Genomic DNA, 12,297 nt, shown 5'->3' on the forward strand with positions numbered 1-12,297 from the left:
CTGCGCTGAAAGCATTCGCCAAAAACAAGGCTCCGGGAATTGAGTCAAATTGAATCCAATCGAAATTTTTTAACAAACGGGTAAAGCAATGCGGGACTCATTCGTCTGTGCTAGGAAATTCGGAAGACAGCAACTTGGCCAGCTGACTGGAAAAGATCCATGTCTGTGCCCATTCCAAAGAAAGGTGTCCCAACAATCTACACAAATTATAGAACAATATCACTCATATCACATGCACATAAGCTTTTGCTGAAGGTCAGCCAACAACAGTTGCAGCAGTACATTGACAGGGAGCTGCCAGAAGTTACCATGTCGATAAAACACAAGTTAATATATTTTCGGTATTCTCTGCTTCCAGCCAAGATCCATCTAGCAACGATATCCCTGTCCCATGTCCTATTCTGAATCCAGCCTGAACTTCTGTGAGTGAAGATTCTTGGATTCAAAAATGGTGGATGTAATTTTGACCATCCTTTAAGTTAACCAGTATAAATAACTGAATGCACAGTATCCCCAGAAGATAAATCTGCCCTGGTGGCATGATTGGTTAAGCATTGGACTGCTAACTTTAAAGTCAGCTATTCAAACCCATTAGCACTCCAAGGGAGAAAGATGAGGCTATCTATACCTGTAATGATTTCCAGTCTCAGAAACCTTAAAGTACACTCCTACTTGGCCCTACAGGGTTTGCAATTAATCAGAATCGACTTGAGGGCAATGGGTTTGGGTTTATGTGTTAGTCCAGGTAGACTAGGGAAACACTCATATGTGAATAGGAAAGAGCTTTGTATACAAGAGCAGTTGAATATTGAGAAAACATATCCCAGCCCAAATCCAGATCAAGTCCATAAGTCCAATGTTAGCCCATATGTTTGATACCAATCTGTTAAATCCTCTTCAGACTCACGCAACACGTGACCTGGTTGACGGACTAGACTCCACCCCTTCATTCTTAATCCTCTCAAATTGACAACAGGCTATAGCTACCACAGTTTGGCTTTCCAGCAGATAAAAACCAAAATACACTGCCACCGAATGGATTCCAACTCCTAGCCACTCTGTAGAGCTGGGTAGAACTGGCCTGTGCGTTTCCCAGACTGTAGCTCTTTATGGGAGTAGAAAGCTGCTGCTTTCTCGGTCGGTGGTTTCAAACTGCTCGCCTTCCGCTTAGCAGCCCAAATTGTAACACACTCTGCCACCAGGTCTCCTACTTTGAGAAGACAGGTTGTCCTTAAAGCAAGAGATTCTAGAGTTTTTCATTAAGAGAGTCTCCATTGCTTCTAGTATTGATTAATAATAGTTTGTTAAATGTTCACAGAGTGTTGGTAGATAAAACTTATTTGGAAAAAAGTAACTATATATAACGCCCCCAAGAAACTGACATGGCCTGTGTCCGAATGAGCAGAAGTAAAAGAAATCATTTTAGTCACCCATTTTGTTATACTTAGAATTCAGAGGGACTGATTTATAATAGAAGCGTTGAATAGCTAGGATTTTTAGAGATTATTTAACAGGGCAAATTACCGACAATTGATAGTCAGCATTTTTCCTTTCCATTTTCCATAAAGAAAAGCCTGAAATCAAGCCACTTTTCCAGAGGGCAATGTACTAGGGCTTCAGATAAATCCATTTAGGCTGATAAAGGTAGCCTTCAACGTAGCCTCAGTCGTCTTGGACCATTGTGGAATTCTAAAACCAGATTCTAAGAAATGATTAGAAGCCATAAAGAACAAAATAGATGCAGGAGATAATTTCAGAAAAGACATCTTCATCTGCTGAAGGAATTATAATTTGCCGATGAATAAGGCACCCAGCCCCATTGACTCACCTGATGAGGATAAATCACTGCTCTGTAAGATAAGAGGAATGCAGATTGCCTATTAGGAGCTTGGAGGAATGGAGCAAACCATTATGGGGAAGAGCGAATGCAGAGTGCAGAATGCTCGGGATGCTGATGAGAGGCAATTATGGTAAAAAGCCTTCCAAAGTAAAATGACCTGCTGTAGACTGCAGTGGTCCCAGTGCCCAGTGGTGAGGAGGCAGGACCTGGGAACTTGGGGTTTGAGTCCTGGCTCTGCTACTAACTTAGCATGTACCCTTGTATACTCTATCTTTTTGAACTTCAGTGTCCTTTTTTGTAAAATGATGAAATCTTTTTTTTTTTAATGCCCAGCATGCATCTGCTATTGTGTCTTACTGTGGTCACTTGAGTGTTGCTCTGATGCAGGACGCTCACCCGTGGTGTGTGGGCTTCAGGGGAGCTTCCTGACTGAAATAGACCTGGAAGGGGGGTGGGGCAGAAAGGGAAAGAAGGTGAAGGAATGGGCTAGAGTATTGGCGGGTGTTAACTTGGTGAAAATGGACATAGTAGTCCACAGAGGAGAAGGGAACTCATGGAGCAGGTGCAGGGGTAAACTATTGGGGGGAGTCAATAGTCATTTAAACAGTTGAATACCAAGTTAGTGATCTTAAATGTAAACCCCCACCTAATTTATCATTTTAAAAGTGTTAATAAAACAAACCAGAAAACGGGGAGGGAGGGGAAAAATGAGGACCTAATGTCGGGGGTTTAAATGGAGAGAAAATGTTTTGAGAAATGATGTACAAATACGCTTTACACAATTGATGTGTGTATGGATTGGGATAACAGTTGTATGAGCCCCTAATAAAATGTTTAAAAAAAACACAAAAAAACAAAAAAAAAAACAAACCAGAAATAAAGGCATGACAATCTCCTAAAAGTTACTGACCCAAAAATTCACTGCCACCGAGTCAGCTCTGACTCGCAGGGAGCCTATGTAAGGTTTCTGAGGCTGTAAATCTCTATGGGAGCAAAGACAGCCTCAGTTTTCTCCCACGAGCCTCTGGGAGGTTTGATCCGCTGACCTTGTGGTTAGTAGTCCAACACTTAATCAGATGGCACCACCAGGCCCAGTGGAAACCCTGTGGATCACACCAGACTATAGCCCTACAAGCTGAGTCCCTTCGGTTGGTAGGTGCTCAGCAAACCCTGCAGCCATGCCCACAGGTAGTCTTTTGTCCTGTTGGACCAGGGTCATCATGCCCCCGTGGTGGTGTGAACTCAACAATACATTTAGAATGCCTCTTTGATGGCTGCCCCAGCGATGTACTCCTTTCAGATCTTTCTGTATGGGATCAAAATGACAGCAGCCGCTAACTCAAAGAATGAGCCGGAAACGGTTTATGTTCGTGGGAGAACAACTGAAAGGTGGAGCGGGGAAAGGGTTGCACGTTTGAAGCGTGTGATCCGTGCCACGGCATTGTACTTCCCAGCAGGGGTTCAATTGGCCTTTGTTTTCCTCGGCATCCTAACAGTAAAACTAATGATTAGAAATTATCTTTCAAGTGAATAACAGCCTTTAAGGCACATAAGAGTGAGGCAAGGTACGTAGTAGTCGTAAGACCCGCCCCTCTTCCTCTGCGCATCTGCTCGGCATCCCCTCATAAGTGGCCGAGAAGAATGGCTCCCCACTTGTGGATGACGGTCATCTTCCAGAAGCAAGTCACCAGGCCTTTAGCTTCCCGATGCCTGCCCATGACCTTTGTCCTCCCCTGGGGATCATGTTCTCCGTAGGTAGAGACCAATCGTTGTGTCCAATGTGTCTCTCCTTACAGGCTGGAGATGTAATAACAGAGCTGGAATCCGTGGATGAGGAGTGGATGAGTGGAGAACTCCTGGGAAAATCGGGTATATTCCCCAAAAACTATATTCAGTTTCTGCAAGTCAGCTCAGGCTGACGCTTCGCTGTTGTTCCTTGGCACAATAACTCACTTGAACTACCACTTTGACGATCAGATTTGTTTTTGCACTATTTGTTTTTTAACAGAAAGAGGAAAAAAATATGCTGTACACGGTGTACTAGAATCTTCTGAAAGCAGAAAATGTGTAGTGTGTGTATTTAGCTTTCGTTCACAGTAGAAATATGCACATGGAAGCCGTGAGCCAAGGATTGTCCCAAGGAAAACAGCAAGCGAGCGGGATGGACGCTCAGATCCCCTGCTCCTCACTGCACTCCACCGCAGACTCACCTGGAGACATGGCAGCCAGGAGAGGCATACGCAGAGCATTGCACCTGGACATCTATTCTACTCAGCACACGGAAATTAACCTTGCTTCTTCCTTTTCTAACTTGCGTTTTACAAAGAGGATGTTGACATTCTGCATGCTGTAACTATCAGGACATGGCTGTTGATCTCAGTGGCATTTTTTATATTCTCATGAATTCTAAGATCGTGAGCGCGTATCCTGATGCTCAGGACAAAGCCTTGCTTCCGGAAGGGGTCCCGTATGGACTAGTCGCAGTGTTTGGAAGCACCTGCTGAAGCTCAGCACATGTCCACCAGCTCCTCTTCATGGACCCTGTTTCCCATTTATCGGAGGACTGGGGGTGGGGGTGGGCATCAAAATTTGGTCTGTTTTACTTAGTCAAAAGGCCCAAAGCCATCCCTGAATTGCCTTGCTAATCCAACTAACCCTCCCACATGCCCGCCACATTTATTTCTCTCCTCGATGTATACTTTATGTTAACAGGGCTCTTGCCACGCACATCTTCTGAATCTGCAATCATTCCTTTGACAATTACTGTTACCCCAGTAATGTATGAAAGCTGTGTCTTTTTATAGTAGTGCATTATGAATCGTATATAAAATTTTAGAATGCAGGAGTCAGGCCAACCCACAGCTCCCTTCTTCCAGTATAATCAGAACGAGAAATCATTTCAGACGACCTGAAGGCTAGGCCTTTCTTTTCGCTCCTTCTTTTCTTTCCTCTCTCGTTTTTAAACAGTCCGTCCCTGCACAATTACTAGAGTAAATTAAAAAACCACTTTCCTGCAACCGTTGTTATGTACTCCCGGCTTAAAATAAAAAGTGGTCTTTTCGTGACTGAATCAATTACAGTTTATGGGCTAAAAGCCAAATAGGTCGAAGACAATCTTCCACACAAATCAATGGAATAGAATTTCATTGGAGACAGAAAACACTCTCCCAACTGCGCTCACGACTTCCTTCTGCTCTTGAGAAGTGTTTCAGGTGCTGGGACCCTTTCGCTTCTGCCGTTGTTCCACTTTCCCAAAAGTGAGACAGCATCACCAGCTCCACGGCTCCTCCAGGGAGGTCGTGTGTTCTCGGCCTTTGATGAAAGCTCAGCTCCCAGTTCCATGGTTACATTTGGTCTTGACTTGTGAGAGCCCAGTTTTCTTCCTGGCTCAGATTAAGCTGATGAGATAAGGAAGCTCTCACCAAATTTCACTCCACAGTCGATTTTCGCCCACAAGAAATAAAATCTGCTGTGTAAGTGAAAACAAGATGGAGGGGTGTGATTTGGGACATAAGGTATGTATTTTTGTTTGTGTGATTGTAATTAATCCCTTGGAGATTCTGAACACCTAGCTCTTAGATGTTGGCCTTCAGACTGATCAGGGCAATAGTTGTGAATCTACTTGACACGATAATAAACAGAGCCGTCCTTTTCAAAAGTCCTTGCTCGGAAAGGACTAGACTGAGTTGTTTGTTTTGATAATGGGAACCGTCTTATCTTTGTCTCTCCTGTTCTGATAAAGGTGGCTGGGTGGGTTGGCTGGTTGCATGGATGCATGGATGGAGCGATTGAAAAAAGCCAGTGGATCAGAAGAGGGAGAAGTCACTCTCAATAAAGCCACGACTACCTTCAGCCCACTCACTCTTTCCTCACTAACTCGTTGACAACCATCTCTCTCTGGAAAGAAAAGTCCCGTCCTTTTGTTTGTTTGTTTGTTTGTTTATGTTTGAAGTGAACTCTGTGTCACTAAAGCTGCCAAGGCCACTTTTCACTGCTCCTCCCTTTTGCGTCCCTCAGACCAATGTTTACATACACGGGTTATAGAATCTGGAGGTAAAATTCCCTGGCTTCTCAGATGTCATTCCCTTTGCCATGCTCTGTGTTGTACACATTTGTTACACACTCAACTGACAGAAAGCTGAAATGTAGTTCAACACTTACCCCATTCAAGGTCATGATTGAATTCGAGGCAAGATTCAGTTCGGTTAAAGCAGAAGCCTCACCACCACCACCCGCCCCCAGAATGCCTTGTTTCAGGAGTTTTCATGAAAATCTGGTAAATCTGGTGTCTATGTAAATCTCTTTCTGATTCCTTTTCCTTCATTGGGTTTAACTGGAGAATGTGATCGATATCAGAGGTGCTTCACAAAGTTAGTAGAGAACATGGGATTTCTCCATGAACTTGGGAGGCCCCTTTTGCATGCCAACCCACAGCCTACTGCCATCGGGTCAGTTCTAACGCCGAGGGACACTGAGGGTCAGCAGATTGCTTTGAAGATGCCCTTGTTTACAGGATCGAATGGATGCCAGAGGAGTGACTGATTTGTGCTCATGGAAATACAGTCTGAAATACTCAGTACAAAAAATATCAGTGCATTTATCGTCATTATTTGAAGAGGCATTTGAAAAATAAAAACATTTTGTTACAGGGCTAGGCTTTCTACTCCCATAAAGATTTACAGTGCTGAAACCCACAGAAGCAGTCCTGCCTACCCTGCCCCACAGGGTCACTGTGAGTCAGAACTGCCTGGATGGCAGGGAGTTTGGCTTGTTTTTGTTTGTAAGTTGTAAATCGGTATTCTTAATAATTATGTAGTTTGTCTTCCCATTCAAACGTAGATAAATATACTTAGAGAAAACAGTGTTGGGTATTATAGGCTAATTCACTTCAGTACAATCATTAATAGTTTATTCCTTTTAATTAATGCCAGATTCAGTGCCATATGATTAATAATTCAGTGCCATTTTGAAGGCTAGTGAATTAACTCTTAAATATGAATTTTTTTCAAAATTAATGGGAAATTATTTTCTAACCTAAGCCTTTTCAAGTCACCGTTGACAGGAGGATGCAAAATACAACGCTGAATTCAGAACAACAGCACCATCTGGTGGCCATTTGACTAATTGCATGTTAATCTTCACGTTAAACCACATGGAGATGTAGAGATTTTAGCTTGCAGGGAATAAACTACTTGCCTAAACTCGTGTACACAGAGGGCAGAGGTGGTTCAGTGGTAGAATTCTCAGCTCCCATGTGGGGTACCCGGGCTCAATTCCGACAGAAGCTCCCCAAGCACAGCCACCACCTGTTTGTCAGGGCAGCCTTACATGTTGATTTGATGCTGGTCAGTTTCCAAGCACTAGAAAGAAGGGTTTGGCTTTCTAGAAAGAAAAACCTAACCGTCTACTCCCCAAAACCATCTAGTGAAAACCTCATACAAAAACAAACTCATCAAGTCCATTCTGACATGATACAAACTTACAGGACAGGGCCCGTCTGCCCCTGTGGGTTTCTGAGACTGAATCTTTACAGGGATAGAAAGCCTCATCTTTCTCCCACAGAGCGGTTTTGAATGGCTGACCTCATGGTTGGCAGCCCAGTGTAAACACGATGCCACCAGAGCTCCTTAGTGAAAACCCCATAGATAGTCATATATATAACCACTCAGGCCTAGGAACAGTTGTGAGGATGGCACAGGACCCTGTTTTTGCTCTGTTGTGCAGAGTGCCACATGAGTTGGAATCAACTCGATGGCACCTAACAACAACAGCATAATAAAAGCCATTTCATGTCCTTCACAGATGGAGCCAGGCACCTCGTGGGCATGGTGGTCTGGGTCTGAAGCATCAGGACCATCGCCTCACGGGACAGCTTGGTCAGAGGGTATACTATAGTGCATAAAGTTAGGTTCTATCTCCCCTCAGGGCAAGAATACTTTCTTCTATGAAATTGGCATTCTATGATGCTACCTTTCCCGACACAACCACTGAAGACAAAGCGGGTGAATAAGCAAATGTGGTGAAGAAAGCTGATGGTGCTTGGCTATAAAAAGATATAGCATCTGGGGTCTTAAAGGCTTGAAGGTAAACAAGCGGCCATCTAGTTCAGAAGCAACAAAGCCCACATGGAAGAAGCACACCAGCCTGTGCGATCACGAGGTGTCAAAGGGATCAGGTATAAGGCATCAAAGAACAAAAAATCATATCATTGTGTGCTCACCTCCATGATATGATCGCTGAAGACAAATGGGTGCATAAACAAATGTGGTGAAGAAAGCTGATGGTGCTTGGCTATAAAAAGATATAGCGTCTGGGGTCTTAAAGGCTTGAAGGTAAACAAGCGGCCATCTAGTTCAGAAGCAACAAAGCCCACATGGAAGAAGCACACCGGTCTGTGCGATCACGAGGTGTTGAAGGGATCAGGTATAAGACATCATCAGAACAAAAAATTTTACCATAGTGAATGAGGGGGCCAGTGCGGAGTGGAGACCCAAAACCTATTTGTAGGCCACTGGAGATCCCCTGGCAGAGGGGTCTTGGGGAGGAGATGAGCCAGTCAGGGTGTGATATAGCTATGATGAAAAATACAACTTTCCTCTAGTTCCTAAATGCTTCCTCACTGCCCCCACCCCCACCCCCCCAACTATCATGATCCGAATTCTACCTTGCAAGTCTGGCTAGATCAGAGGATGTACACTGGTACAGATAGGAACTGGAAACACAGGGAATACAGTACAGGGCGGATGATTCCTTCAGGACCAGTGGTATGAGTGGCGATACGGGAGGGTAGAGGGAGGGTGAGTTAGAAAGGGGGAACCGATTACAAGGATCTACATGTGACCTCCTCCCTGGGGGACAGACAATTAAAAAGTGGGTGAAGGGAGATGTCGGACAGGGCAAGATATGACAAAGTAATAATTTCTAAAAATCAAGGGTTCATGAGGGAGGGGAAAAATGAGGAGCTGATGCCAGGGGCTTAAGTGGAGAGCAAATGTTTTGAGAATGATGAGGGCAATGAATGTACAAATGTGCTTGACATAATAGATGGATTGTGATAAGAGTTGTATGAGCCCCTAATAAAAGGATAAAATAAAAAAAGGTAGGGTCCATCTCCTAGTTTGGTGAGTAGCATGTAGGGTCTTTTTTTTTTTTTCCTTTTAATCATTTGGCCATAGAGAGAAATAAAGCTCTGGTACATGCTACTACATGGATGAGTTTTGAAAACATTTAAATAGATCAGACACAAATGGACAAATTTATGTACGACCACAATAATATGAAATAACTAGAAAGGGAAATGCATGGAGATAAATGTCTATTAATACTTACCAGGGCCTGTGGGAGCAGGGTTGGGTGAAGTTTATTATTTAAGGAGTACTGAGTTTGGGATGATGGAAAACTTTTGGAAACAGATAATGGTAATGGTTGTATGATACGGTGAATGTAAATGTCTTTAACTTAAAAATGGTTGAAATGTTCATTTGTTACATATTCTTTTTCTTTTTTAAACAGTTTTATCAACACTTCACCCACATGACATACAATTTAATAATTCCATCTTATCAACAAGAGTTGTACAATTGTCACCACGCTCAATTCTAGAACAGATTCTTCTTCCTTGTGCTCATTGTTGTATAATTGTGACCAAAATGTACACAACAAAACATTCTCCAATTCCGTAACTTCTACATGTATAATTCAGTGCCATTGATTATACTCTTCTTGTTGTACAATCATATTGAGATCCTTTGCCAAATCACTCCATCCCCAATAACATAAACTCAAGGCCCCTGAGCAACACCTTTTTCTATGTCGCCCATGGGATGTTTGTCAGGTTTGGTTTCTGGGGTTTTTTAAATCATTTTACTGGGGACTCTTACAACTCTTATCACAACCATACATCTACTGTGTCAAGCACATTTGTACATATGCTGCCATCATGCTTTTCAAGGCGTTTTCTTTCTACTCAAGCTCTTGGTATCAGCTCATTTCCCCCCTTTCTCTCATGAGCCTTGTTAATTTATAAATTATGTTCATATCTTGCACGGACTGCTGTCACCCTTCACCCATGTTTGTTGTTCGTCCCCCTTGTGTCGGGCAGTTGTATGTCAACCATTGTGATCAGTGCCCCCTTCCTCCTTTCACCTTTCCCCTACCCTCGGGGTACTGCTACTCCCATTATTGTTCCTGAGGAGTTTATCTGTCCTGATTCCTTGTGTCAGCTCTTATTGGTACCAGTGTACATTGGTCTAGCTGGATTTGTAAGAGAATTGTGGTCATGATAGTGGGGGAGGAAGCATTAAAGAATGTTAGTCCGGGTAGACTAGAGAAACAAATCCATGGGCACACATATGTGTATAAGAAAGAGATTTATATGCAAGAGCAATTGAACATTGAGAAAACAGCCCAGTCCAGATCAAGTCCATGCGTCTGATATTAGTCCATATGTCTGATACCAATCTATCAAGTCCTCTTCAGACTCACGAAACACATGGAATGACGCCGAATGTAGATCACAGGCTAGTGGGTAGAAAGCCTTTGGATCCAGTGTCATTGGAAATATCTCAGCTCTGGCAGGGGTCTCTCATCAGGGTGGGTCCATGTGTATTGTCAGCTGCTATGTCTCCCAGGGTATGAACAATCTCCCATCTCCAAGGAGGAAATACCAGATTCCCCAGAATTCTCAGGTGAAGGCCATGCCCACACAGAAGCCTCATTGGGTATGATCTGATTGACAGACTAGACTCCACCCCTACATTCTTAATCCTCAAATTGACAAATGATTATATAACTACCACAAAGAACTAAAGCAGTGGTTCTCAACCTTCCTAATGCCATCACCCTTTAATACAGTTCCTCATGTTGTGGTGACCCCCCAACCATAAAATTATTTTCGTTGCTACTTCATAACTGTAATTTTGCTAGTTATGAATCGTAATGTAAATATCTGATATGCAGGATGTATTTTCATTGTTACAAATTGAACACAATTAAAGCATAGTGATTAATCACAAAAACTATGTAATTACATATTGTGAAATATTTATTTTTAATGACAAATAAATGAAAGTTTGTCTTGAAGCAGGGTGTAGCACAGGTAACAGTCTTCACGCTGGGTGCTCATATGTGGGCGAATCTGCATGTGGGCGGGCCCACCTGGAGACGGATAGAGGAGTGGTGTCTCGGTTCCTAAGACCATCGAATATGTTTTTCGATGGTCTTATGTGACCCTGTGAAAGGGTCGTTCGACCCCCAAAATGGTGAAAACTGCTAAATTAAAGGAATGTTGGCTATACTGCACACTGGCTGGCTCATCCCTTCCTTGTGACCCTTCTGTGAGGGGATGCCCAATTGTCTACAGATGGGTTTATTTTTTCTTAGTATCTTCTTAATATTCGCATATATGCTTCCCTGGTTAAATCACTTATAAAGAGTTGTATATACATCAGTCAGTTCTGGTGCTCCCTCCCACCTATATTTGTTTTAGATATGTTTATGTCATAAAAATTTCAATGAGTGAGACTAAACAACTGTATCTATAATTGTATGTGTGTGACAAAACTGAAAAATGGAAGACAGGGATACTTGGACTCTTCATTAGTGTAGGGGAGAAGAAGTATGATAATCTAATGATCCTTCCAAGAGATCTGAGTTGTCCTGGAACCTGCGATTCAATTAAATGAGGTGGCAAAGGGGAATTATGGTTGCTAATCAACTAACCTTAAAATACATGTCTGGATTAGCTGGTTGTGTCCAATGTCACATGTCGTAAGAGGGAAGCAGATGATCCAGATGTGGTATAGGCAGATTTGCCTGACATTGCCAGCTTTGAAGGTGACAAAGGGCCTCAGCCAAGGAGGTGGGTGGCTTCTAAATAAACAAACAAAAATCAGTGTCGCTCCTGGTGCGCCCCAAGTGTTTTATCGGCTGGTGTCTTTACAGGAGTGGACCACCAAGTCTCTCTTCTGAGGTGCCACTGGTTGTGTTTGAGTGGCCAGCCTTTAGTAATTGAGCACTTTGTGCCACCCAGGTCAACTGGTTAAGGCAAGGAAATGAATTTTTCCTAGGAGCCCAATAAGAGGTATCTCAGATAAATTGTGGTGATTTGTTACAATAGCCATAACAAACTAATATAGGAACTTGAAATTAGTTTAGCATATGGAAGAACTTCTGTATTCTATTTCCTGATGTTTGGGGATACAAGAGACCCCATCTCAATATACGGCGAATAGTCAATCTTAATAGAGACCAAGACAGCACAAAGATACACACCATCTGGATGAGGGAAGCTATTAGCATGGGGTCAAAATGGCACCTAGGTTTTGTTGAGATAAAGCTTCAAAAAAGGGCATCATGGAAACGCTGAAGACAAATATGTACATAAGCAAATGTGGTGAAGAAGGCTGATGGTGCCCGGCTATTGAGAGATATAGCACCTGGGGTCTTAAAGGCTTGAA

At 43.0% G+C, this 12,297-nt stretch overlaps 1 protein-coding gene across 1 annotated transcript in view; it reads left to right on the forward strand.

The window, feature by feature from the left end:
* Positions 1-5,501, forward strand: part of SH3D19 (SH3 domain containing 19) — a 125,311-nt gene extending 119,810 nt beyond the window's left edge. The window contains exon 20 of the mRNA XM_045295805.1: positions 3,637-5,501. Within this exon, the coding sequence (XP_045151740.1) occupies positions 3,637-3,759 (123 nt within the window). The 3' untranslated portion in view covers positions 3,760-5,501. The remainder of the gene's footprint in view (positions 1-3,636) is intronic.
* The last annotated feature ends 6,796 nt before the right edge of the window (positions 5,502-12,297 follow it).

The sequence above is a fragment of the Echinops telfairi genome, unplaced genomic scaffold (assembly GCF_000313985.2).
Source record: "Echinops telfairi isolate 266 unplaced genomic scaffold, ASM31398v2 ScPeMD7_5868;HRSCAF=6743_1, whole genome shotgun sequence".
Taxonomy (NCBI): Eukaryota; Metazoa; Chordata; class Mammalia; order Afrosoricida; family Tenrecidae; genus Echinops; species Echinops telfairi.